Below are 23,086 nucleotides of genomic sequence, written 5' to 3'. Positions count from 1 at the left end.
ATGTTTCAATTTAACACTTACACTCCAAGTACCCCAGTTATCAATTGACGAAGAAGTTAGACTGAGAAAACATAGGTATTTGAAAACGTTTTCCTGTTTGTCAGTTCTGTTTTCGCACCGCCTCTACAGAGAAACTTGCACAGGGAATATTATCAACTGAAATTTGCGTTCAATGATAAAAAAAATTAAGCTCATTTTCGTTTTGCAAATTTATTGAAATCTAATAATAAAAATGACCACACAGTCTTATTTTCGAAGCTAGAAGGCGTTGTAATATATATACCCCAGCTCTTCACTTGATAAAGATCTTATCATTCATAGGTCTGAAGTTGACAGCCTTTCCTAGTTCCTTCCAGCATCCAAACTATTAAACACACCGCCTTCAGGTTGCTTTCTTGATCTGATTATATTCCTACTCGGCCTCACCGATATTCATACCTCGCTTTCTCCTTAGAATGTTTCTTGTGTGCTGACGATATGACAGCGTATGAATTCGACTAATGTATTTGCGGTATTGCATTGAGCGCTATAACCTTGCTGACTCTCTCTGGTTGGGTTTGTATGGCTTAATATTTTAAGCGACAGCAGCTGTAAGGGGCCAGTGTCCTGATGTAATCATAATGTGCTTCAAATAAACACCGTCAAAGCTGATTCTGCTGTCTTCAGTCGACAGGAATGTTTGAAGTTATTCAACTCATAACACTCAGTCATCATTTCATTCGGCAAAGTGACTTTAGATATCAGGTGAAAGTTTAGGTTCAAAACGGAACTTTCAAGCTAGAATTATCGAACAAGTAGAGAGAGCGCCGTGAATAATAATAATAATAATTTTTAAAGGTCTCGCCTAATTTTGTTCCATTACATTTTTGTATTTGGCAGTTGCATAAACATAAATCATTTCTTAGGCTGTTGGGATAGATCATATAATATACTCCTCACAGCTGCAAAATCTATTAAGGCTATTCGAATTAGCAGTCGTAGCTAGCTCCTTTTCTTTTGTTCCTAAACAATTACACTATTATACGACTCAGAAAAGAGCGTGAAATAAAGACAACAAGGAATGAACAGAAACACACGCCACAAGCGCTAAACACACCACCAACCACCAAGAAGCGAAACGCACACCATCATTAGGGCTTGTAGTGCATGTTTCTATCCCTACTACGTTGTCGTGGTTTTGAACTTTTTTTTTACGTCATGGATCAATACCGACATGCACAAACATAACCAATTTTCTACAACAGGCGCAAGGGCGACAAAGCTGCGTTCTTGTTCCAGAGCGAAGTCTGCGGCCCCTTGTACATGACAGTGACTGCGCTTTTATTAATGACAGCAAGAAAGGCCGCTGGGCATTAATATTTGAAATGAATAAAGTACGCAGCCGCAAGCTTCATGCAAGTGTCGCCGTCAAGCTCAGTTCTGTAATTAAATATTGTTAACCTGAAATGGCATGCCTGTACGTACTATAATATAATTATTTTCTTCTAGCATAGGACTTTTCTTTGTTTAGAAGTTACGTTCACCCCAGAGTAGGTGGTAAATTAAGTCAACGAAGGGACAATACACTTTAAGGATAACGCACGAATAAACATCGATTAGGTCTATGCACAGGGAAGCAACTGTTTTCTATTTGGCGTTGATATATTGCTGCACATGATGTTTGAACTCGAACCGTTATAGGCAGTCTCATTCACAGAGATCCAATGTCTAAACAGCTATGGACGAAAGTAGTCATTCTTCGAGAAACTATTGAGCCCAGGTCTGAATTGGAGAAACTTGCCTGAAATTTCACTGGCGGTCAGACCTCATTAATAAGCAAAGCGGGTCCGATTGATCGCGTATGTTCCAGTACGTTCTCCGCAATGGCGCGAATTCTGCATATCATTCAGAATACATAACCAAACATTGTGCCGTATGTTGACTAGAGTGGCGTTCAAAACTAGCCTCAACAATTCACGACTGCGTCACATTGAAATTATAACAATTATACCACAAAACCTAATGGGCTGGCATCGTGAACAAAACGCATGCCAGCAAACCGCGAATTGGTTACGTGCTTCAAGTATAGCACATCCTGCCGATTCTTTCTGGTTTGTTGGCCATATAAATACACTATATACACACTGAGAAAACCAAGAACATGCAAAACTGTTAGACTATCTTTTGTAGACAGTGGTATTTCAATCCGGCAGATGTCGAACAAAGTGCATAATTAAATTCTGTGCCCTTTACGCTACATACATGTTAGGTAGTGTGTACAGTCCGCATAAATGTTTCTCGAGTATTTGAACGGCCTGCTCTACGTTTTTGAGTCAACTTACGCCTCCAAGTGTTTTTCTTTTTGGCGCCTCCATTTTTATTGCGACAGCAACACTACTCGCACTTTCAAGCCTTTGTGTGACCCGGCCACAGTTACGTCTTACCCACGTGGCGCTGTGACGTCACAACCCACGTGACACATGGGCTGGCAAGAGCTGCCAACTTGGTTCTCTCGTTTCACATGGGACGGTTATGTCAGAATTAGCCTGCTAGGACCCTGGCATTCACGTTACCCCTATAGGCCACTAAGGCATACTCATACGGCTTTCTAAAGCAGGGCTTTATATGTGGGCTTAAGAAGAAGAAAAAGAGACGAAGAAGAACGCTCTGTCACCCGCAGCTAATGCTTTCGCTCAATATTTGGTTCAGCAGCGTTGAACCCTGGTAATTTTTTTTATCCTTCAGTCATATTTCATTGTAGCATTTGTATTTATGGCCCTCCCCAATACAGTTCCTTTGTATACCCTGCGCGCCGAATCAACAAAGGAGAATGCAAGCCACACACACGTCTGCAGTTCGATTCGAACCAGGTAATACCTAATCATACTTGACTTGCTTCGCAGCGCACTGCTCAATTGCTGTAGATAAGCTTCAGTGATGATAATGAGTTATTGTACACGGCACGAACATGTGATGAGCAAGTTGATCTATACTTTGGAACATACATAAGCGCAAAAAAGGTACATGGAAGTAGAAAGTGAACAGAAAGGAAACCTTTATATGTCAGTGTACCTTTTTTTTTTCTGCTGTATCTTCTTGAGAAAATCTGCGATTTGGAGCCAGTGGTCACGCTACAATGAAGTAGGGCCAATCTGCCAGCATTTAGAAGTAAATGCTGCTTTTCCTCGACGCAGCGAGCGAAATGTATAGTGCAGGTGCAGCTGATGAGGTAGAGTCATTGAATTGAGCAATGTCATTCGTGAAAAGTTTTAGTATTCCGGCTAAAAGCCCGGCAATGCGATGAAGTGTTCCACCAGTGAAGTAGGTCTGGGACCACAGATTTCTCCGTGAAGGATTTGCTGTGCAGCCTCCGGCAGAGGGCGCAGAATGAGAAGAATGTCCAGTGCCACACTTCATACTTGCCTTTCCATTCGAAGTACCTACTGTATAGGCTGAAATTATTGGCCACTTCTTTAAGGTAGAGCGCAAGGTCCTTGGGTGAGTTGAAACTCAGAGCATCGATAAACGACCCCGGTGGCGCCACGCGCCTGTAGTTGGCCCCGCCAAATACCACGGGGACAATATCGTACTTGAGTACCTTGAAGAGCTTCTCTGTGACGTAATCCTTACAGATACAGTTCTCGAAGGACAAGTAGAAGTAGTAGTTTTTGGCGAAAGAACGGTAGCAGTAGTCCTCCTTGCTGCGAGGGCACACCTTGTCCCCGCATGCTCCGTACACATCTATGTGTATGTACTTCTTCAGCTCGAGCACATAGTCTTCACGTCTGCCGGGTGTGTCGCAGTTGCTCACGGCCCAAGCGGCCATTTTAGACTTGCTTTGCCAGATACGCCTCAGGGTGTCGTTGGGGTACATATCGCGACCGGAATTCTGAAGAGTGAAGTTGCCGTAGGGATCTAGGATGTCGGAATCCAGCCTGCGTTTGAAATGGCCAGACAAAGACACAGTGGATGAAACGGGAGCTCTTTTACCTACGCTTACTTGCATAATAATTTTATATCTTTATTACAGTAACCGGCAATGACTAAAATAACGCATAACGTATAAACCGATGCTAAAAAAAATCCAGGCAAACATGGACACATCTGGAGATGACATCATATTTTACGTCATGATTAGCTCTATATAAAACTCTGCTGAAGCACGTCGAAGTGAAGAATCGTTGCTCAAAAGTTACTTTTTGTGTCCTTCGGTGCGCACCTATGAAATATGGAATATAAAAAAAAAACAATGGAAATAATGTTCTCGTCATTGCGAAATAGATGACATCGTGCGCGCAGCTGACTGCAGGACAGCGTTTCAAGGGTAAAAACAGGCAACCGGCGAAACCTTATATTACAGTTCACATTAAAAAAAAAATTGCTCGCAGCATTGCTTGAAACAACTGGGTTACGAAGCTAATAATAAGCTTAAATGGGCATGGAAGGCAATTTTACTTGCTTACATGGAACCAGTGAGCTGAGGTTGTTGTTACTTTTGACCGTCACTGCCATTGTATGGATCGGTCGTTCCCCCGAACCTTGAGCTGAGAACGAAAGCGCCTAATGCAGTGCGGAAAGCTTGTTGGCTTCACTACGACATACTAAACTGAGCTGAAGTCTTTGCTGCTATTTTGATCCTCACGCTTATTGCATTGTCGTTTCCTCCAAACTTGCAACCAGGAAACAAGGATAAATTTGCCCAGAAAGCATTTCACCTCTCGGCACTAACCTGAGCTGAAATCATTGCTTCTGGACAACATGGCTCATACGCGCGTGGCATAGAACAGTCATTTCTTCCAAAAGTTAAGGCCACAACGAAGGCGCCTAAATTTGCGTTGAATACATTGCAGCCTTAATACCTGATACTACTCAGCTGAAGACGTTAGTACTTGACATATCACTCTAGTCGCATAGCACAGTCGTTTACTCTGATTCTTCAGCCGAGAACGAAGGTGCCTAAATTGGCGTTGAATGCATCGTCGCCTTTACACCATATCTGAGCTTAAGGCATTGCTGCTTGACGTATTGGACATCGCGTTTTTCACATAGCTCAGTGGTTCCTTCCAAGCTTGAATAAGCGTGGAAAGCCGGGGCAGTTAGCTTCAGTAAAATTGTGAGACATTATTCTAGCACACTAAAACACAAACGTACAAAGGTAAAGAGGACGCCAGAAACGCAGAATTTCAATTAAGGTTTGTTCCATGGACGGTGATTAATGTACAAAAAGGGCGCAGTGGCACAAAAATATTCCGCGACCTTTTAACGATATTAGAAACACACGCTGCAGGGACGATGGCCATACCACTCACTTTCATCAGCTCAGTGCACTTTCCTTCACCTACCTGGCTCACCAAACACATTTGCCTTGAGATAATCTGTTTCTTTTTTTCCGTAGCGCCACAGAAGGGCCACTGGAATAGTTATGTATGTATGAATAACTTTATTAAGATGTCGGCAAATATATTGAAAGCTTTAAAGCCTTATCGGCTCTTTTGAGTACTAATCTGCGCATCACAAGTGTTCTTTTCAAAAACGCCTTGACTACTGGCTTGCATGAACAACAGCGAATGTGGTCAGCGAGATGACCACCAGTTAACGAGTGAACTGTCCTGCGATGCTTGAGCAAGGGTTCGTTATTGCAGCGTCCCTCCTGTCTGATGAGATACATTCTGAGCACCATGCCAACCTTACATTTAACAAGTGGTTGGATGTGCTTAACTTTTCAATGCCTCTCCTTGACATCATTTACCATCATTTGCGTGACAGCTTTTCCGGTGCTGAAATTACAACCCGTACAACGCCCTTGCTGCCGACCTTCTTGAGGCGGTGTGAGATCTGATGCCAGCAGGGCATGACAAGCACCTGTTGCGGACGTGCGTTTTCTTCTAGCTTGTGTTGCTCACCAGATTTCATCTCACGAATCTGGCTTTCCAGCACAGAGGCCACAATTTCTGTTGGGGAACCAGCCTTCTCCAGTCTCCTTAGTTGTGCGTGGATGTTGTCACGCACTTGATGCCTGCTCGACTTTGCAAGAGCAGATAGACGCAAGTGTTTGCAATAGTTCTTTTTACGAGCTGGGAATGGGCCGATCGGTAGTTAAGAATTTGCTTCTTCGACCATGGCTTGTACTGCCAGCCCACTCGAGTTTATTCAACTATAAAGCACATATTAAAGAACTGGATGGGAACCTCCTGCTGTAATTAGTGAGCGCACTTCAGGCCCAACGCGTCACTAGCACTACCAAACGTTTCAGGAATCTTATTTACAGGAATACCTCTATTTTGATCACCAGTCGAATTCGCCGTCACTAGGCAATCGTCTGCATACTTCAAAATGTTTTACTCGTTTGCATTGTGGCGCTATGCGGGAGCCTATGCACACTGCTTTGTTTTGGATGAAATGGAGCTTATTAAAGGTGACAAATGCGGATGAGAGAGATGAGCTTAAAACCTTTAAAAACTTTCGGTTCGTAACACTGTCTTGTCATTAAAGGCCGCCAGATACCTTAGTAAGTGAAATTCCTTACTGCTCGAAAAAGCTAAGGATGAAGCACAGAATAGAACAGATCTTCCCCATCAGTTGAAAACGTAAACATTTCTGAACACGGAGCATCAGGGTGAGAGAAGTATTCGTCTCATTCCGGAACCATACCTTCAGAGACATTACTGAGTGCACTGCGGCGCTAGGTGGTAGGATAGTCAAAAAGGACACCCGTAAATTAAGCAGACGAAAGATTTTATTAAGACACCCCGAAGTATGAAAGCAACCTACCAACCCAACAGACAGGCTAAAAACGGCAGAATTATCAAAAGTAATCAATAGTTGCAAAATTTTCGACTTAAGGAAGCATAACATAGAGAGAATCGAACAAGCTGAACAGTGGTAGCTATAAAGCAGTGAAGAAAAAATTAGGCATAGTCTAAAATAAGAAGTATGCGCTAAGCAACAAGATGGGTAATGTCATCCCTAATATGGACAAGATGGCCAAAGTAGCCTAGGAGTTCTACACTGATCTATACAGTAGCCAAGGTAGTCAGGACAATAATGAGTTTGGCAGTAGTGAAGGGCAGTCTTACGTTCCGAGAGTTACGAAGGATGAGGTTCAGAAAGGTCTAGAACTATTAAAATTTGAGAAAGCAGCTGGGGAGGTTGAGGTAACTACAGATTTCTTGAAGGACAAAGGGAGGGGGCGGTATCATGCTAGAAAAACCCGCCACTATGTGTACGCTATGCTAGGTGTCATCGATGGTACCAGAATATTAGAAAAAAAAGAAGGTTAACATCTGATTGCATAAGAAAAGACACATTAAGAAATTGAAAAATTACAGACAAATCAGCTTACCAAATATTTCTTACAAGCTAGTTACGGAAGTAATCGCTAACAGGATCAGACAACCTTAGACTTTATTCTACTAAATGATCAAGCGGTTTTGGGAAAGGGTACTCCACTATCGATCATATCCATACTATAAACCAGATCGTATCGATATTATAAACCAATATATCTACTTAGGACGGGTAGTAACCACAGATCCGGACAATGAAAGAGCAATTACCAGGAAAAAAAAGATTGGGATGGAGCGTATTTGAAAAGTACTCGCAGATTATGACTAGCAGCTTGCCAGTATCACCCGAGAGTTGCATCTTACTTGTACTCATCATGGGGCTGGAACATGGAGGCTGACGAAAATGGCTGTACTTAACTTGAGGACAACGTACAGCTATGGAACGAAATCTGATAGGTGTAACGTTAAGGGATAGGAAGCGTGCAGAGTGTGTCAGAAAATTACTCGTGTTCATGACATCCTGGTGTAAATAAAAAAGAAGTTTGGACATGGGCAGCGAATGCATTAGAGGATAATCGATGGTCGAAAACGGCAACAAGTTCGATACCAAGGAAAAAACAGCGTTGCAGGGGCGGTAGAAATTCAGGTAGATAATCAATGGTCGAAAACGGAAACAAGTTCGATACCAAGGAAAAAACAGCGTTGCAGGGGCGGCAGAAATTCAGGTAGGTGTTTGAGGTTGAGAAGTTCGTAGGGGTCAAATGGATGCAGCTAGAACAGGTCCAGGATAATTGGAGGAATATTGGAGAGGCCTTCGTCCTGAAGTGGGTATAGTTCGGCTGATGAAGATGATGACACTTCGGTAATGCTATAGAACTCTTTGTTGACCTCGAGCCGCCCCGATTAGCGTTAAAAGCCTTGTCAGGGGTGTAAAGGACGCAGGAATGATACAAGGCCAGGCCCAGTATGCCAGGCTTCAACACTGGAACAAGACATGCTACCTTACGCGATAAAAAAAAATGTCGCCAGACTTACAGAGTGGATTGAAGTAACTTTGGATAGACTTTGTTCTAGAGGGAAGTTGTGCAGCATTTGGTGGGTTTTGCTATCCGGACCTGGCGGGCACCGGCTCCGTAAGCCGCTGAGCGCTGTCCCAAGCTCTCTGAGCGTTATACAGGCATCAATATAACAGACGTGGAGAAAACAGGTGGAGATTAGCGGACGATTCTGTAACTTTCTCGTACAAAAACACGTGCAAAAGTGTCTGACAAGCATGTAAAGGTTTCTGCTTGCGCACTGCAAGAGCTCAAAAAGGGTTCCGAGGGTGAGGTTCTCTAAAACGACTGGCCATGACCATCGTAACCTTATCACCATTGAAAATGCAGTTAATCGTGCATAGAAAGAGGCCAATTGCGATCTGAAGACATTGTTCGTGTGTCATAGAATGGAAGAATTGATATTGACGGAAAGACTGCCAATCGTCATCATTTTCCACCATGAGTTGTTGCTTCGCCTCTCTCAGCACAGCGCAAAGGTTCCTGACGTTTAAATCCGGAGCCGCGAAATAGTCAGGTAAAGTGACTGCCGTAGCTGCTCCCATCTTAGTAGAAACCGCTTTGTCAATGACACGTACAGAAAGTCACCCTCAGTTCTGTCTGCGGTTGTTCCAGTTGGCATGGTTGACTTTCGGACCCTGCTTACGGAAGTCGCTAGCAAACACAAAACTCAGTTAGGGATCATTTTCCATTCCATTAGGTACTGTTGACCACTTTATCCGGAAGTCAGGTGCATGCAGTCAGTTCTATAGCTGTGGATGAGGCTGGATGTTGGGAGAAATTGAGGCGTCCTTCATTGGCAACACAAAGGCTAAAACTGTCAATGGCATCTACGAGCTTGCATCCATTGCAATCCGTATTTATGTCACCCCAGACATAATGACAGGCGTTGAAATCACAATTTATTCTAACCGATGGGCAGCCATCACAAACCTGCTGCAGGCAAAAATGCAATGTCACCTCATACCGGGAGACACGAAAACCGAACTGTATCCTAACAGCCGCGACTGCAATGTCATTCGTGCGAAGGCATGTGTGTTAAAAACAAGTATAGTTGCCATGCACGCGCAAAGCATGGTACAGCCCACAGGAAAAGCCTTTATGCTGCATTTTTATGAGTGATGCTTTTAGTCGAAGAACTCCCGCTTGGCAGATCTGCTTTCGAGACTGCCATTACTGGAACACTAGGTCCTTTCAAGAATGTTTTCACTTCTGCTAATCGACTTTGATTCCAAGCGCAGTTCCGTTCCAACATAAACGTAAATGTTGGCAGTTTCAACTCTGTAAGCTTGAACACCAGCCGTCATGGATCGAAGGCGCTAACCGTAGACTCAAGGAAAGCACTAGCTGTAGGGATTTCTTAGGTGATCAGGCGGTATAATTGGAATGCGTGTATATGGGTTCTCAATTAATACAAGTGGGAAGTCGGACACACTGATTTTTGAGCCCCTTATTTTGCACAAAGCACTGGCTCACGACGACGACGAAAGGTGTGGGCAGGGACGCGCTCTTGGCCAGGGTAGCTGATTTTTTCGTCGCTTGTGAGGCATGAGGCAGTCCTTCCTGCCTTCATGTCGTGATGTAGTTGTTCAGAAGTATGGACTGTTTTTCAAAGCATCTGGAACAATCTTGTCGCGTGCAGGGGCCCTTTGCGTCTAGCTTGAATCAGGTCTTTCAGGGACACTGTTCGTTTACTGGACAAAAATATTAAACTTCAACGCAGGGAACCTGCCACTTCCAGGCACATGCTGCTCGGTTGGTTAGGTTGTGGGACAATTTTGAAGGGCATTGTTCGGTGTAGGGCACTCACACGGAAAGCAGACAATGGAAGTCGCTAGATCACCACCAGCGCAGTTGGCACAACCATAACCTGCTTTGCAGGCTTTCAAATCTTGGGCACCACCACACCGCTTGCCGCGTTGATCCTTGGAAGAATCTTTGGCCATATGCACAAACTGTTGGCTTCTAATACTCGAGGGAAATGTTCCAGTGAACTCAGTGACAGCATATTTAGAGAACCTTAGGTTATTTTCTCCGAGCCTTCGCACAAGCGGTACATCCACGTATGGTCAACCTCTCCTACAGAAGCTGCAACCAGCGTGCGGCGATTGCGCGAACATCTCCGGCAAATGCATCGAAAAAGGAGGAACGCGCCTCAAGAGGAACATGAAAAAGGCAGATGGGGATGTGCAAAAGGAAAATGAAAGAGACTGACATAGCGCTGATCATCTTTAAGAGCTGTGTGCTGAAACAACTATTACAGGAAAACTGAGGGGGTATAAGACAGAAGCGCTTCTGTCCTTTCCTCGCCCTGTGTTGCTGTGTTTTTTTTTCTGCGTGTAGCAGTTTTTAAAGGTCAGATACCAACTAACTGGTCCGAAAATTTTACCTCAGCACCAAACCGCGTCAGAAATGCTATAAAACGACGCCAGATGGGTGGTCTATGCCTGAATTTGCGACCATCTCCGCGGTGTGAAGCGACATACGGGGATGCACTATGCTTAGGCGACGCGGCCAACAAAATGGCATAGCGCCTTATTCTGCACGCACTTTGAAGTGCGCAGGCGTAACTAAGGCTTAAATATTGTGGAAGAAGGCCAGGTCGAGACGGCAAGGTCGAGACGGCAAGGCAAGGGATGCCGTGTCTGGCGTTTATTTCGATGCACAAGCGAGGTGCGTGCCACCAGTGGCGCCGCGGGAAGATGACGATGATGATGGCATGTACACGTGGAAGATCTTTGGTAGGCTTAAATATTATGGCGAATCACTCTACGCAGCAGCCACAGGTTTACAGAAACTCCCTCGGGAGCCCGTCAGCAACCAGGTGCAGTGTAGCGGCTTCAAGGGCAGAAACCTCTTCGCTCAACTATAAAAGCTTGCATGACTCTTTACTGGGACCGCTCCTACATGCGACTCTCCGGAATTTCAGATGTTTTATACTCTATAAATCGTCTTAGTTTTCTTCCTAAAGTTAGTCCTGAAGCACAGAGAACTCACCGGTATGTAAATGTCCAGTTGAAGGTTTCCGTTAGACCCCTGAAAGTGTCCAGAGGATTTGACCAGGGAGGCTCGAGGGACCAGAAGACCCATTTCTGGAAGGGGCTCCTTTGCTCTGGCATGAAGCTTGTGTTCATGTCGTAGCCATAGAAGACCACGGCATCGCTGATATTTAAAGTACGACGGTCTTTGCTCATATGGCATCGATCGGGGCAACGTGTTATCCGGAGCTTAGGATCTTCTTCCTCTAAAGGCCAAAACCAGATGCCATAGGCTTGAGTCCAAAATAGGATCCTCGGCAGATCGGGCTTCAAACTGTGATGAAACGATTTCCAAGGCCACGTTTCCGTCCCACTGCCTGCGAGAGGATCATACATTACATGATACTTTTTACTGGGGGCATCAAAAATATTTCTTGTGAGGTGAGGCTACGATTCAGTCGTCATAACCTGAAGCTTTAAAACGCAATCCGACAATCTTCAACTTTTTTGTTTGCTTATGTTTCTTGTGCGCCCTCTGCCAAAGTACAACCGGGCAATAATTAAAATACGCGGATGTGTCTATCTATGACTCACCTATTCAAGACATCCCCTTGCAACTGCATCGTCACATAAAGCCAGAAAAGTTTGGTTTACTTCCTTTGCAGATAGTTTTGTCGAGTATTCGTATGCGTCGGCAAAGTCGAATTGATTAGAGAGAACGTGTAGCCACAAACTGTACTCTATTTAAATTTTCCCTTTTACTTTTGCCATGTCCCTGGCAATAAGAATAAAAGTGCTACTTAGTCACCTATAATGCTCACCCTAGTCGTATACACAGTAGGTGCCTCATCCCTTATTATTGTAGTGCAATGTATTCAAATGCATTTCCCCGCACTCCGCAGAATTAAAAAAAAAACAATTTGCTTAGCCGCTTTGTCGAAATTCCTAAAGTTTAAACGTTGATGTCGTAGTTGGAACTGTATTTTCATTCACTTTATATATAAGGAAAAACCGCTGTGATTTACGCTGGATTAAGAATCGTGACATCGGGTACAGGCTTCGTTTATTTTTATCTAGTTTGTAGCCGCTGAACGTTTTTCCACCCCGTTATCTTCGTTTAGGTGCTCATATGCTTACTTTTTGTGCGTGCGTTTTCATTGGTTTGTATTGCGTAGGTCTCCTCGACAAGTGTATTGTTGGACTGCAAATCGATTCATGTATGTTTACGTTCTGTCCTGTAACGTGGCAAAAGGGGTGCATTACTCATAAGTACAGTAAAATTAAGCAAAAAGAACTCTTCGGCTACAAAAACAAGTGCATTGGTCAATCGCCGGGTGTTATAACGGTTGTTGCTATTTCTTTAGGCGACTGACCTAAAGACTGACCGAACACAGAAGACGCTGAAGTGCGTGCAGCCGTTGAAGATGCGTTTTGTAGTTCTGCACGAAATTAGCCTTTTCATCCTGCAGTCAATGTAGCGGCGTACACATAAATTCGAGCTCACTTATAACGTACCTGACGGTTCCGAGGATGGCGTTCATCGTGTCCGATATCGTACTAAGGGGATTGGCCCTATTACAGCAAACACACAGAAATTGTGACAGAAGCTCGATAAAAGGTGCGCTGTTCATATGTGTTGCCTTAGAACCGGGAGTATCAAGCCAGTTAGCCGAGATAGAGCTCTCGTGTGCTCGTGAAGTAGCCACTAGCAGCTAACCATCAGTTATATATATAAACGTAATAACACCAATGACGACTCGAGCATCATTGTCATTAGTGGTCGGTCGGCTTCCTCGTCTTGGATCCTTGACAAGTGGGCAATGGTGAAAGTATAACTTTAAATGTAGGCACAATATATACAGTATTTGATCCACTAGCATGATTCAATTGCGTCACAAAATAAAGTGAATCTCTCTGTAATTACAGGGTTCTTGAAGCGGCATATTCTAGAAAGTATTGTTCCGTAAACCTTGAAACCAAGCCGAAAGTGTCAGTTTATTTGAAAACCATCTGAAAGAGTCCCATTTGAGGCTCCATTGATTTATGCGTTCTACTCGCCTGTGCTTTTTCTGCGGCGGAGGTGGTGGCCCTTTCACTCACTTCCAAAGACGAGACATTTTTTGTGCTGGCAATATATCGCCCTCCTAATTCAATACTCGATGTATGTTTTTCTGAACTTACAGAATTGTTAAATCGACACAATCAAATTAATCTGATAATAGCAGGAGACCTTAATATTGACATTTCAGAAACAAGGAAGCCTGGTGTTGAGTGCTATTTAGACTTAGTTGCCTCATACGGAATAGAGAATATGATTCGTAGTTATACTAGAGAAGAGGTAATGGGCACTAGACTTACTCAGTCGTGTATCGACCATATAGCAGTTAGACTCCCGAATTTTGACGTTAACGCTGCAGTAATACGAAAAAAAGTGGCGGATCATTATTTCACTGTGCTTTGTGTGCTCAAGCACGATAGGGAAACGTCAAGTCAGACTGTTAGAACGATAAAAATTATCGATAACAATTGTTTGGACAACCTCGTTCAAACTTTTAACTGGAAGATACTGTTAACTCAAAGTCACGTTGATGCTTATAACTCTTTAGTAGCTAAGTTTGATGAGCTGTATGCCAGTTCCACAAAGGAGGTTAAAATCAGGTTAAGGAATCCTGAGAAGAAATGGATAACGAAGGATATACTGAAATCATCTCATCAAAAAGACAAACTTTGGAGTGCGTATAAACAAGCTGTCGGGAATCTAGCCTTGAAAGAGCAATACAGGGCACATCGTAATAAACTTACTGCTACACTGAGGCTAGCAAAGAAGCAATATTTTTCTGCGGAATTTTCTAGGTGTAGCAAGAATAAAAGGAAAACCTGGAATCTATTAAATGAGTTATTAGGTAGACAGAAAAAACCTAATTTGGATGAGAATTTGCGTTGTACTTTCGGAGAAGTGGATTCTGCGATCGTTGCGAATTCTTTTAATGACGCGTTTCTATCATCCATTAGGGAGCTGAAAACGCGAACTAATGATTCTACCATCCCCTACCAAGGCAAGAAAACAATCAATTCGGCCGCGTTTCCACCTGTTGATGACGAAGAGTTGTGGAACCTTATTCAGACGCTACCAGATAGCAAACCACCAGGATACGATAGGATTAGGTTGCGTGATTTGCGGAGCAATTACTCCATACTTAAAGAAGTACTTTTACATATACTCAATGGTTGTTTTAATACAGGAGACATACCGCCAGGTCTTAAGATCTCAGTTTTAAGACCAATTTACAAGTCGGGAAAAAAGTCGGATCCAACCAACTACAGACCGATTGCCATACTGCCGGTCATTAGCATCCTGATGGAAAAAATTGTCCACCAATATATGACATCTTTTTGTGAAAAGTATTCATGTTTGAGTACTACACAGTATGGTTTTCGTCGTAATATTGGTACGGTTGAGCTTCTCGAAGATTGCTGCGATTTTATCAATGGTAATTTGGATGAGAATTTATGTGTTTTTGGGTTATTTATGGATTTATCGAAAGCATTCGATACCGTAGAACACTCTGTTTTGTTAAAAAAATTGGAAAGTGTTGGATTCCGTGGTCCATATCAAAAATATTTTGCAAGCTATCTGTCTAATCGTAAACAAGTAGTAAAAATTAATGAATGATTTAGTACCTTTTCTGATATTCAGTACGGCGTACCACAAGGTTCTGTTTTGGGGCCCTTCTTGTTTAATATTTATGTAAACGATATGGTTGACTTAAAATTAAATGCAAGGTTATTTCAGTATGCTGATGATACGGCATTAGTAATATCCCATGAATCAAGCCCACAGGCACTGAAACTACTTCAGTACGATGTCAAAAAAATAGTAGATTGGTTTTCTGGAAATCAAATATACATAAACAAAAAGAAAACTGCGTTGATATGTTTCCGAAATCCGCACAAGAATGTTGATCTTTCCGCGTCGATTCTTTTGCATGGTAGTGACTGTGCCAATTGTGACTGTTCGCTGCTGCCCTACTCGAACAGTGTTAAATATCTCGGCCTGTATCTTGATTCTAATATGTGTTGGTCGTCTCAAATTGACCACTTATTAAAGCGAATGCGTTCCCTTCCTGTGCAGCTGTATCGTATAAAATACACTGCACCTGTAAAGTTGCGTCAGACTGTGTATAAATCTTTGGGAGAATCTATGCTTAGATACGGCATTTCTGTCTATGGATCATGTGCGCCCTGTAAGATTAGGAAGGTTGATAAGTTGTTGTGCAGAATCTCCACTAATTTGCTGTATGGAACTGCTTATGAGAAGGCTGACTACAACACCAGGATGGTTGAAGCAGGTGTTAGTCCCCTGCATGACTTGTACGTGCAAGTGGTAATTCTAAGAAATTACTTTTCAAACCAGTTCAAACAACCAGATAAAAAACCAGAGTCCCTTAGGCACATAGCGCGTTACAAGGTACCAAGGGTTTATACCAATTATGGCAAAAAGACACGACAGTTTTATATTCCTTACTATTTCAACAAACTACCAGCACATGTGTTGGGTTGCGATTCTATGAAGGCTACTAAATCTGCACTGAAAGCGTGGATTGCAGGTCGCGAAGAAAGCTATCAAGCTTCTTTGTAATTTATGTTCGTTTTTTTTTCCTTCTTTTTTTGCCGATTTCATTACGTTTATTGACTACAGGTTTCAGTGTCTTTTAGCTATTGATTGTACTGAGAAAACTATATATGCATTGTACCAGTTTTTGTTTGTTTCTCTTTTTTGACTGACTGTGTACTATCAGCGTTTTTATATTGAATGCATACCGCTGTGACTGCCGTTGCCCGCCCACAAGCGCTTGCGTTTCTGCGGGCACCCGCTATTTTTTTGCATGTATATTTCTCGCAATAAAGTTCATGTATGTATGTATGTATGTATGTATGTATGTATGTATGTATGTATGTATGTATGTATGTATGTATGTATGTATGTATGTATGTATGTATGTATGTATGTATGTATGTATGTATGTATTTACTCATGGGCGACGCATACTTCTTGCTTCCTTCAGACTGGATTCAGGCGGCAGCAGCTCAGAAGGAGGAATTCCTACTGGGAAGGCGACGCATGCCCCTTTAATGGTGGGGTCTTCCTGGTTTTCATAGCGACGGGCTTTCAGACTTCTCAAACTGCTGTCATCCATCACCGGCCGTGCGGAGTAGCTCCGCTTTTATAGCTGCCGTTGTCTCGCACTGACCAGGATTTTACTGTGCTTTCCCTATAAACGCTTTCCTGAGCCGGGACGCTCACACGCACCGTTTGACCTTGTAGCCTAACGATAGAGGGCTCGGCGAGCGGTTAGCTGCGCTTACAATGCCTTGTTTTCTTATGGTTTCTTGACGGTTCTCCACTTTGACTGGGAGGAAGCACGGGAGCCCAAGGTCGCTCTTTATTCCCTGCATTGACAGGGAGGGCGAAGTTTTCGACGTAGGCGCGCCTTTCTGCTTTAGCTGGTTTGCTGCAAGTGAAGGGCGCGACCTATAATTATTCAATGAATTCAAAACGCAGCATTATACACGAAATAAATATTTTGCCGACCGCAGTGCCCTCCTTCGTAATAGCTGAGCGTTTCTCATAAACGCGGCTCTATTGAGTTTAATGCATATTGTGTTTTATGTTCCTCATTTTTTATTATGAAATGAAAAAGAAGTGCAATATTTCAACCTATCTTGTGCCATATCTCCACAAAAAAAAAAAATATATTGACATTCCAGGGAGTTTTCAAATGTGGATAACTACCAGTTTTGCACCTTAGGAAGTGGGTCCAAATTCAGTTTCTACACGAATACAAATGGTTGGCCTAGTTAATTTTACACTTTCGCCTGTTCCTTTTTAATTCCATCGTCCTTGATTGTTTTAAAGTTTTTATGTACCCGTTGCTGTGGAAGACGGTGTTCGTTGTGGTACTACCAGGCCAGCCAACTTAGATAAAAGCTGATGAGGTGGCAGAAAAAGTGACCGAGAGCACATTAAGTATGCATATTGCAGCTACGTATTCTACGTCTTGCCTGCAGGTTTACTCAGTGGGGTTACGTTTAGGCTGTCTGCGTGGTGTGCACGGAGAGTTAATGCGACATTTCAATAGAAGCTCATAAGGTTCATGCTTGTTGCTTGCAGTGGGAGCCTGAGCAAAAGCGCTGCGAGGGTACGCGCGTACACATTGAGCGTTTTTTGAGAGGAGCCCGTCGCCACATGCGGCGCCAATTCACGGCCACTTCAAATTGTGGTGCACCAACATCGCGTGTAGCCACTGAAATAAAACAGAGATGTTCATACAGCTCTCAGCCGCTGGTTGTTCGTAACAAGTAGAGAGCACCGTTGCGGGAAAGCGCGGACTAACCGTTTCCGTTCTCGATTACGACACACAGCAGGAGCGACGAGCGGTTTGCACCGTTCACATCGACGAAGTTTTGCAAAATGGCGCGGGATTAGCAATGGAAGCGCGTAAGCCTTTGACGGAGTTGCTACATGGTTGACAATCGCTCGAAACTATAGCGTGAGCATGGCAACCACTGCTCGGAACGCACTCGTTCCCAACCACATGCAACAACTTGTCACCAGAAGGGATGAGAAGAAAGTTTCCGTAACAGGATGGGCGTCAATGACGAAAGCGTCATTATTATCCAGAGTAATACGGTCGTCACCGGTATAGCAGCCATCGGCGGAACTGATTTTCTGGAAGTAAAGGTGTTCTTCATCTAAGCTCAATAATCAACTGCCGCAAATTCGTTTTCGCAATCCCCGCCTTCACCCGTGGATGAATTAAGAATCCCACGCACAAGTTTATACAAGTAGGCTCTGAAAGGAATATAGAAGTAAAAAGCCATGTCCTCAAAATCAAAAGCATCAATAAATCCAATATTTTAGAAAGAATAAGTGCATTGAATTTTGAAAGTTCAGTTAAGCATGGCTTGACAGGGTGAGCGACTAGCTGCACAGCCGGGCTAAGCGATGTCTTCGCTGCGGCGGCTGTTTCCCGCTTGCCTTCGTATATGTTCGTACTCAGCTACGGTCCTCCTAGTATAACCTTCGCTTGAGACGAAAGTTGCACGGCAGAAGTAAAGGCTCAAAACTCAAGCCAGGAAAAACAATTTTCTCTGAAATAAAGGCCAACTGCGTGTTGATGAGGCCTGTTCTATGCAATGTGCGCGACAAAATAATTTTAGCTTGGTCTGGCATGCTGTTTTAAACTATAGGTGAACGTTTCGCGCTCATAATGATGTATACATCTCATGTAATTTGTCCAGTTAAGAGTGGTGCCCTAGCTTGTCGGCTCTTTTAGTGCTTCGTATTTATTTTTGGAGGCTTTAAATTTCATAATGAATCAACATCAACATGCTCTTCAAGTACCCTGAAGTTAATTTTCACGAAAATGGCATCGAAATTGCTCTTTTATTTATCGTTGAATGCTTAAAATCCCAGTGATAATAGGTGATGTCTAAATGGGAGGCTGCGCTGTCAATTTCAGGCACCATTTCGTGAAGTTGTGGAAAAGTACAGATCATTTGAAGAAAACTTCTCTATGACAGAAAAAAAGGCGTTCGCCTAAGTGATCTGTATTACCGCGCAAAGTATTATAATTTAACATCGGCTTTATATTAGGGGTTGTATTTAAACCTTTGCGGACAGTAATGCGATGGCTTGCCCCTTCAGCTAGAGAAAACTGGATACAATGCTTCCCTGTTTTGTGATTGCGCTCTTTCTCCTTTACTTTTTATTCTGGTGTTATTCATTTTTATTTAGAATGCTGTCTTGTTGTAAGTTTTTTTTTAAGAATCAGAATCATTTTTTTTTTCAACGCGCAATGATTGAATACAAATATTTTGGTAAATGCAGGAGGAGGTCCCTAAGCCAATGGCTGTACAGGGGACCTCCTGTTATAAGCATGCAAAACAAATATAATGACATACAAATTGCAGTGGGCGAAAGCTGGAACTGTTATGTAATATAAATGTAGAATACGCAGGCATACAGGATGGCGTAAATATAAACAGAACATAATTTGGGAACGTGTTATTTTAATGCAAAACAGAGGAAAACCATTGAATGTGCGATAAGTATTTCTTATCAATGAAAAAAAAATTATTTAGCGCAATAGCCGAAAAGTACGAAAACTACGCTTGAAAGCATCAATGTTAGATGTTTGCTTTATACTGAATGGTAATGAATTCCACAAAAATGAGGCAGGGAAACTAACTGCGAATTTAGCGTAGTTAGTTCTTGGTTATGGTAGAAAAATTGTTTTGGCATCAAAACCGAGTGAAACCACGTTGCGGGACCTGGGTACGGCTTTTTTTATTGAAATGGGAAGTGATCTATTTAGGAATTTAAATATGAGGATGCCAATAGAACAATAAAGCTTTAATGAAACTCTAAGGTTGTTACGAGCTTCAGTAAGGGAGCAGCACATCACAAATGGCTATTAGATGTAATTATGCGTATGGCTTGATTTTTTATGGGTTGTAGCGGTGCTATGTGTGTTCTGTATGTATTTCCCCAAGAAGAAATACAAAAGTTAATACGAGTATGGATGAAAGCAAAGTGGAGTGAAAAGAGCGTTTGTAAATTGAAGTAATTTCGCATCTTGACGACTACCCTTATGCCGTATGCTGTTTTTCTTAGAAGGAAATATATATGCCTGTTATATTTTTAATGGCGATGAATATATGCAAAGAAACCTCGCATGATCAGTCACAAGGAGTATGTGAGAGTTGAGGGAAATATGTAGAGATGGAGATGCAGGAATAGTCTTATGAGAAGATGAGATGACAAAGCCAGATTTAATTTGTAAGAATGTTATTTCGACACTAGATTGCTAAGGTTGCTGCATGGGTATTCAATTTATGTGTTAAAAAACTATGCAGTGTGAGATGACAGTAATGTGGTATCATCGGCGTATAATATAAATTCTGAATATTTAAGGCACGATGGCAGATCACTAATGTATAATGAAAAAGAAGTGGTGTAAGGATGGAAGCTTGGGGAACGCCAACATTGGTGGTCTTCAATGTAGAGTGAGCATCAGGGATGCAAGCGTCTCGGATTCGCTTAAATTTGGCGAGCGCAGCTTTGTCAAGCGCTGTTTTTAGTGTCTCTCTTTTTGACGACAGAGGCCACTACCATAACTTGTTGGCAACCGACTTTTACCATAGCAGCTGGTGCCACAAAGGTTTGAAAGTACAAATACTGGAAGATGTCGTTTGGCATTACAGACTTGAAGGAGCGCAACGGCACAAGACCTAAGTGAACAGATATATTGACAGAAATGGACACAACACAGCACTGAAGACGTTATCACCTAAATAGAGAGAAAATGAAAAAGTAGAAATGTATACAATTTAGCGATGGTGGAAGAAATGTTTCCCGAACGCAGTAGCCAGAATTTTAAGTTTGCAGGAAGTCAATGAAAACAATGACAAAGAAAGGGACCTCCTTGTACATAACGAAGTTTTAAAGCAAGAACTAACGGTTGGGGGTCAGTTTGTTTTGCGTGGTGAACGTAAAGCGCCATGCTGTGTCCGTTTCTACTCTTCCTTCTGCTCTCTGTTTAGGCCGTGTGCCGTCGTACTGCATCACGTCCATGGCGTAAAAATTGTGCGGCCTTGATCTGAGATCATGCACCTTTGCACTGCATCCAAGTGGTAATGCAGAACCTGTTCACACATAAAAGTATGCATCAACTGTCTCAGCCGTCACAGCGTACCCCCAAGAAGACCAAGGGCTCGAAATGGTCTCTTGATCAAAGTGGTTTCCTTAATGATGCATATTTGTATTTTGTACGCACCATCACTGGTCGCCTTTACTTCGTTGCCGTTGTCAGATCCATTTTGCACACTAGGTCCAACAGCATGATCCCATATTGTCATAGGCACCGGTGCAGTGTAATCTTTGCCGGTATACGGAGAGTACTGGATGTAAGCATGCAGAGCCAGAATCAGACATGCACCAGCTAAGAGCCTAATCCGTAGCCTCGATCCTTTCAGACATCGCGCGAATCTGGTAAGGTGTCCTGCGAAAAAGAGAGATCACATGAGAGCATAACATGGGTAGTGTCGATCGTAAGAACGCTGGGCCTTTGAGGAATAGTGAGTTGAACCACACGAACCAGTTTTAATAATGTTTCTGTGATGCCTAGTCAGGTAACAAAAATCTTGCATGGCCAAATTCCTCCGAGCATGCTGATTCTGCAACACATTTTGTAAGCTCAATTATCCAACGGTATCTGCACAGGAATTTCTCTACTCTAAGCTGTTTTGCTATAAAAGTTCTTCTGTTCGCAATTATCATTACAATCAGCTGGCATCAGAGAAAAATCTGCTATAGTCCCGGAAACTGCCTGACCGCATTCACCAGCAGATTTTTTTTTTCCTGATTCACTTACCCCGCATCTAGTGCAGGATGAGGTTATGTTGTCGGCAAATATGCGTGCGTAAACCGCAGGTTTGAGGAAGGAATTGGTCAGTAGTTTCTTCCAGACGATTTCGTGTCGTCTTGTTAGTTAATTGTCTAGTGATGGCTATACTCTCCTATAGAGTTTGAAGTGTCATGTAATTGCCCTTAGTGGGCTGGTGTCCATACGAGCTCTATCTTGTTCTTGTGTATCTGTGTATACGAGTTCGTGTGTATCTATGTATATCGTAGCGCGAACATTCTTGAAAATGGTAAACCAACTAGCCCCCATTGCTGCTTTGATTTAGTTCTATCTCTCTGCCCAGTATGATCTGCGAGGATTTTTCTGGCGGTAGTTGATAATGCAACGAGTACAAGGCAGCGAACACTTATCGGATCAGTTCCACGCACTATACACAGCTTCGTCCTCTTTGTCCTCGGTGCAGAGGCTCGCGGCAATATGCTGCCAAGTGAGAAGTTATGTATCCAGTTTTTGAATCGCTGACAATTATGCTCGCGTCTGTTGTAGCGATGTCAAGCGAGCGCGGCTTCTTCCACTTGGTCCGAGTAGCAGCCTTTGACCGTAACGGCTGATATATATTTGCCAAAGTTACTGGACTGCTTAATTACCCAGATGACCAAGGCACCTTAAGCCATATTGTAATCCGAGGCGTGCGTCTGTGTACACCACCACGTCGTGATTGAGGTACTTTCTGCTCAGGGCCCTAGCCCTAGATTTCATCCTGCCTTCACGAAAAGAAGGATGCATGTTTTTTTTTTTAAGGTTTGGGGATAATGTTGTCGCTCAATCCTCTTGGTAGTAGGCAGGGCTGGTTGGCTAGTGGTTGGGCATTGATTCTTATGCGGTTGAGAATTATTCTGCCGCCTTTAGAGTTGTGGCTAGTCTTTGTAGCTGTACTAATTTATATGTTGTGATCAGCTACTCGACAGTGTTGTGTATCCCGAGCGAGAGAAGTTTCTTTGTTGAGCTATTTCTGTGTAGATCAGCGCAGCCTTGTAGGTCTTGGGATGAGTCTAATTTCTCTTTGCAGATTAAATGAGTTAGACATAGGGGCTGAGTATGTGAATTTGCCCAGTACAAAGGCGTGAATAAAACAACAGTTGCGAGCCTCTTTCATTCCTCTCTTTCTAGCCGTTACACAGTGCATCAGTCTAGTGATATTTGCCATAGTCATTCTCATCCTGTTGATAGTGAAGATGCGCATCCTATTGCTCTGGATGTAGAGCCCGAGTACTCTAACAGTATCGACTGTAGGTATGGGTAGCCTGTGCAGGACGACTGTTACGTCTCCTTTGTCTTGCACTTTCCTTCTCACTGTTATT

At 43.0% G+C, this 23,086-nt stretch overlaps 1 protein-coding gene across 1 annotated transcript; it reads right to left on the bottom strand.

Moving 5' to 3' along the window:
- Nucleotides 1–3,130: 3,130 nt before the first annotated feature.
- LOC146199864 (alpha-(1,3)-fucosyltransferase C-like) lies at nucleotides 3,131–11,702 on the bottom strand. The gene is made up of 2 exons (XM_084592820.1): nucleotides 11,318–11,702; nucleotides 3,131–3,914 (listed from the first exon to the last, which is right to left on the bottom strand). The coding sequence occupies exons 1-2, from the start codon at nucleotides 11,692–11,694 to the stop codon at nucleotides 3,233–3,235; spliced, it is 1,059 nt and encodes a 352-aa protein (XP_084448946.1). The 5' UTR covers nucleotides 11,695–11,702; the 3' UTR covers nucleotides 3,131–3,232.
- Nucleotides 11,703–23,086: the final 11,384 nt, after the last annotated feature.

This window comes from Amblyomma maculatum, chromosome 2 (assembly GCF_055883805.1).
Source record: "Amblyomma maculatum isolate TAMU_Amacu chromosome 2, ASM5588380v1, whole genome shotgun sequence".
NCBI lineage: Eukaryota > Metazoa > Arthropoda > Arachnida > Ixodida > Ixodidae > Amblyomma > Amblyomma maculatum.
This window is presented reverse-complemented; position numbering and strand designations above follow the sequence as displayed.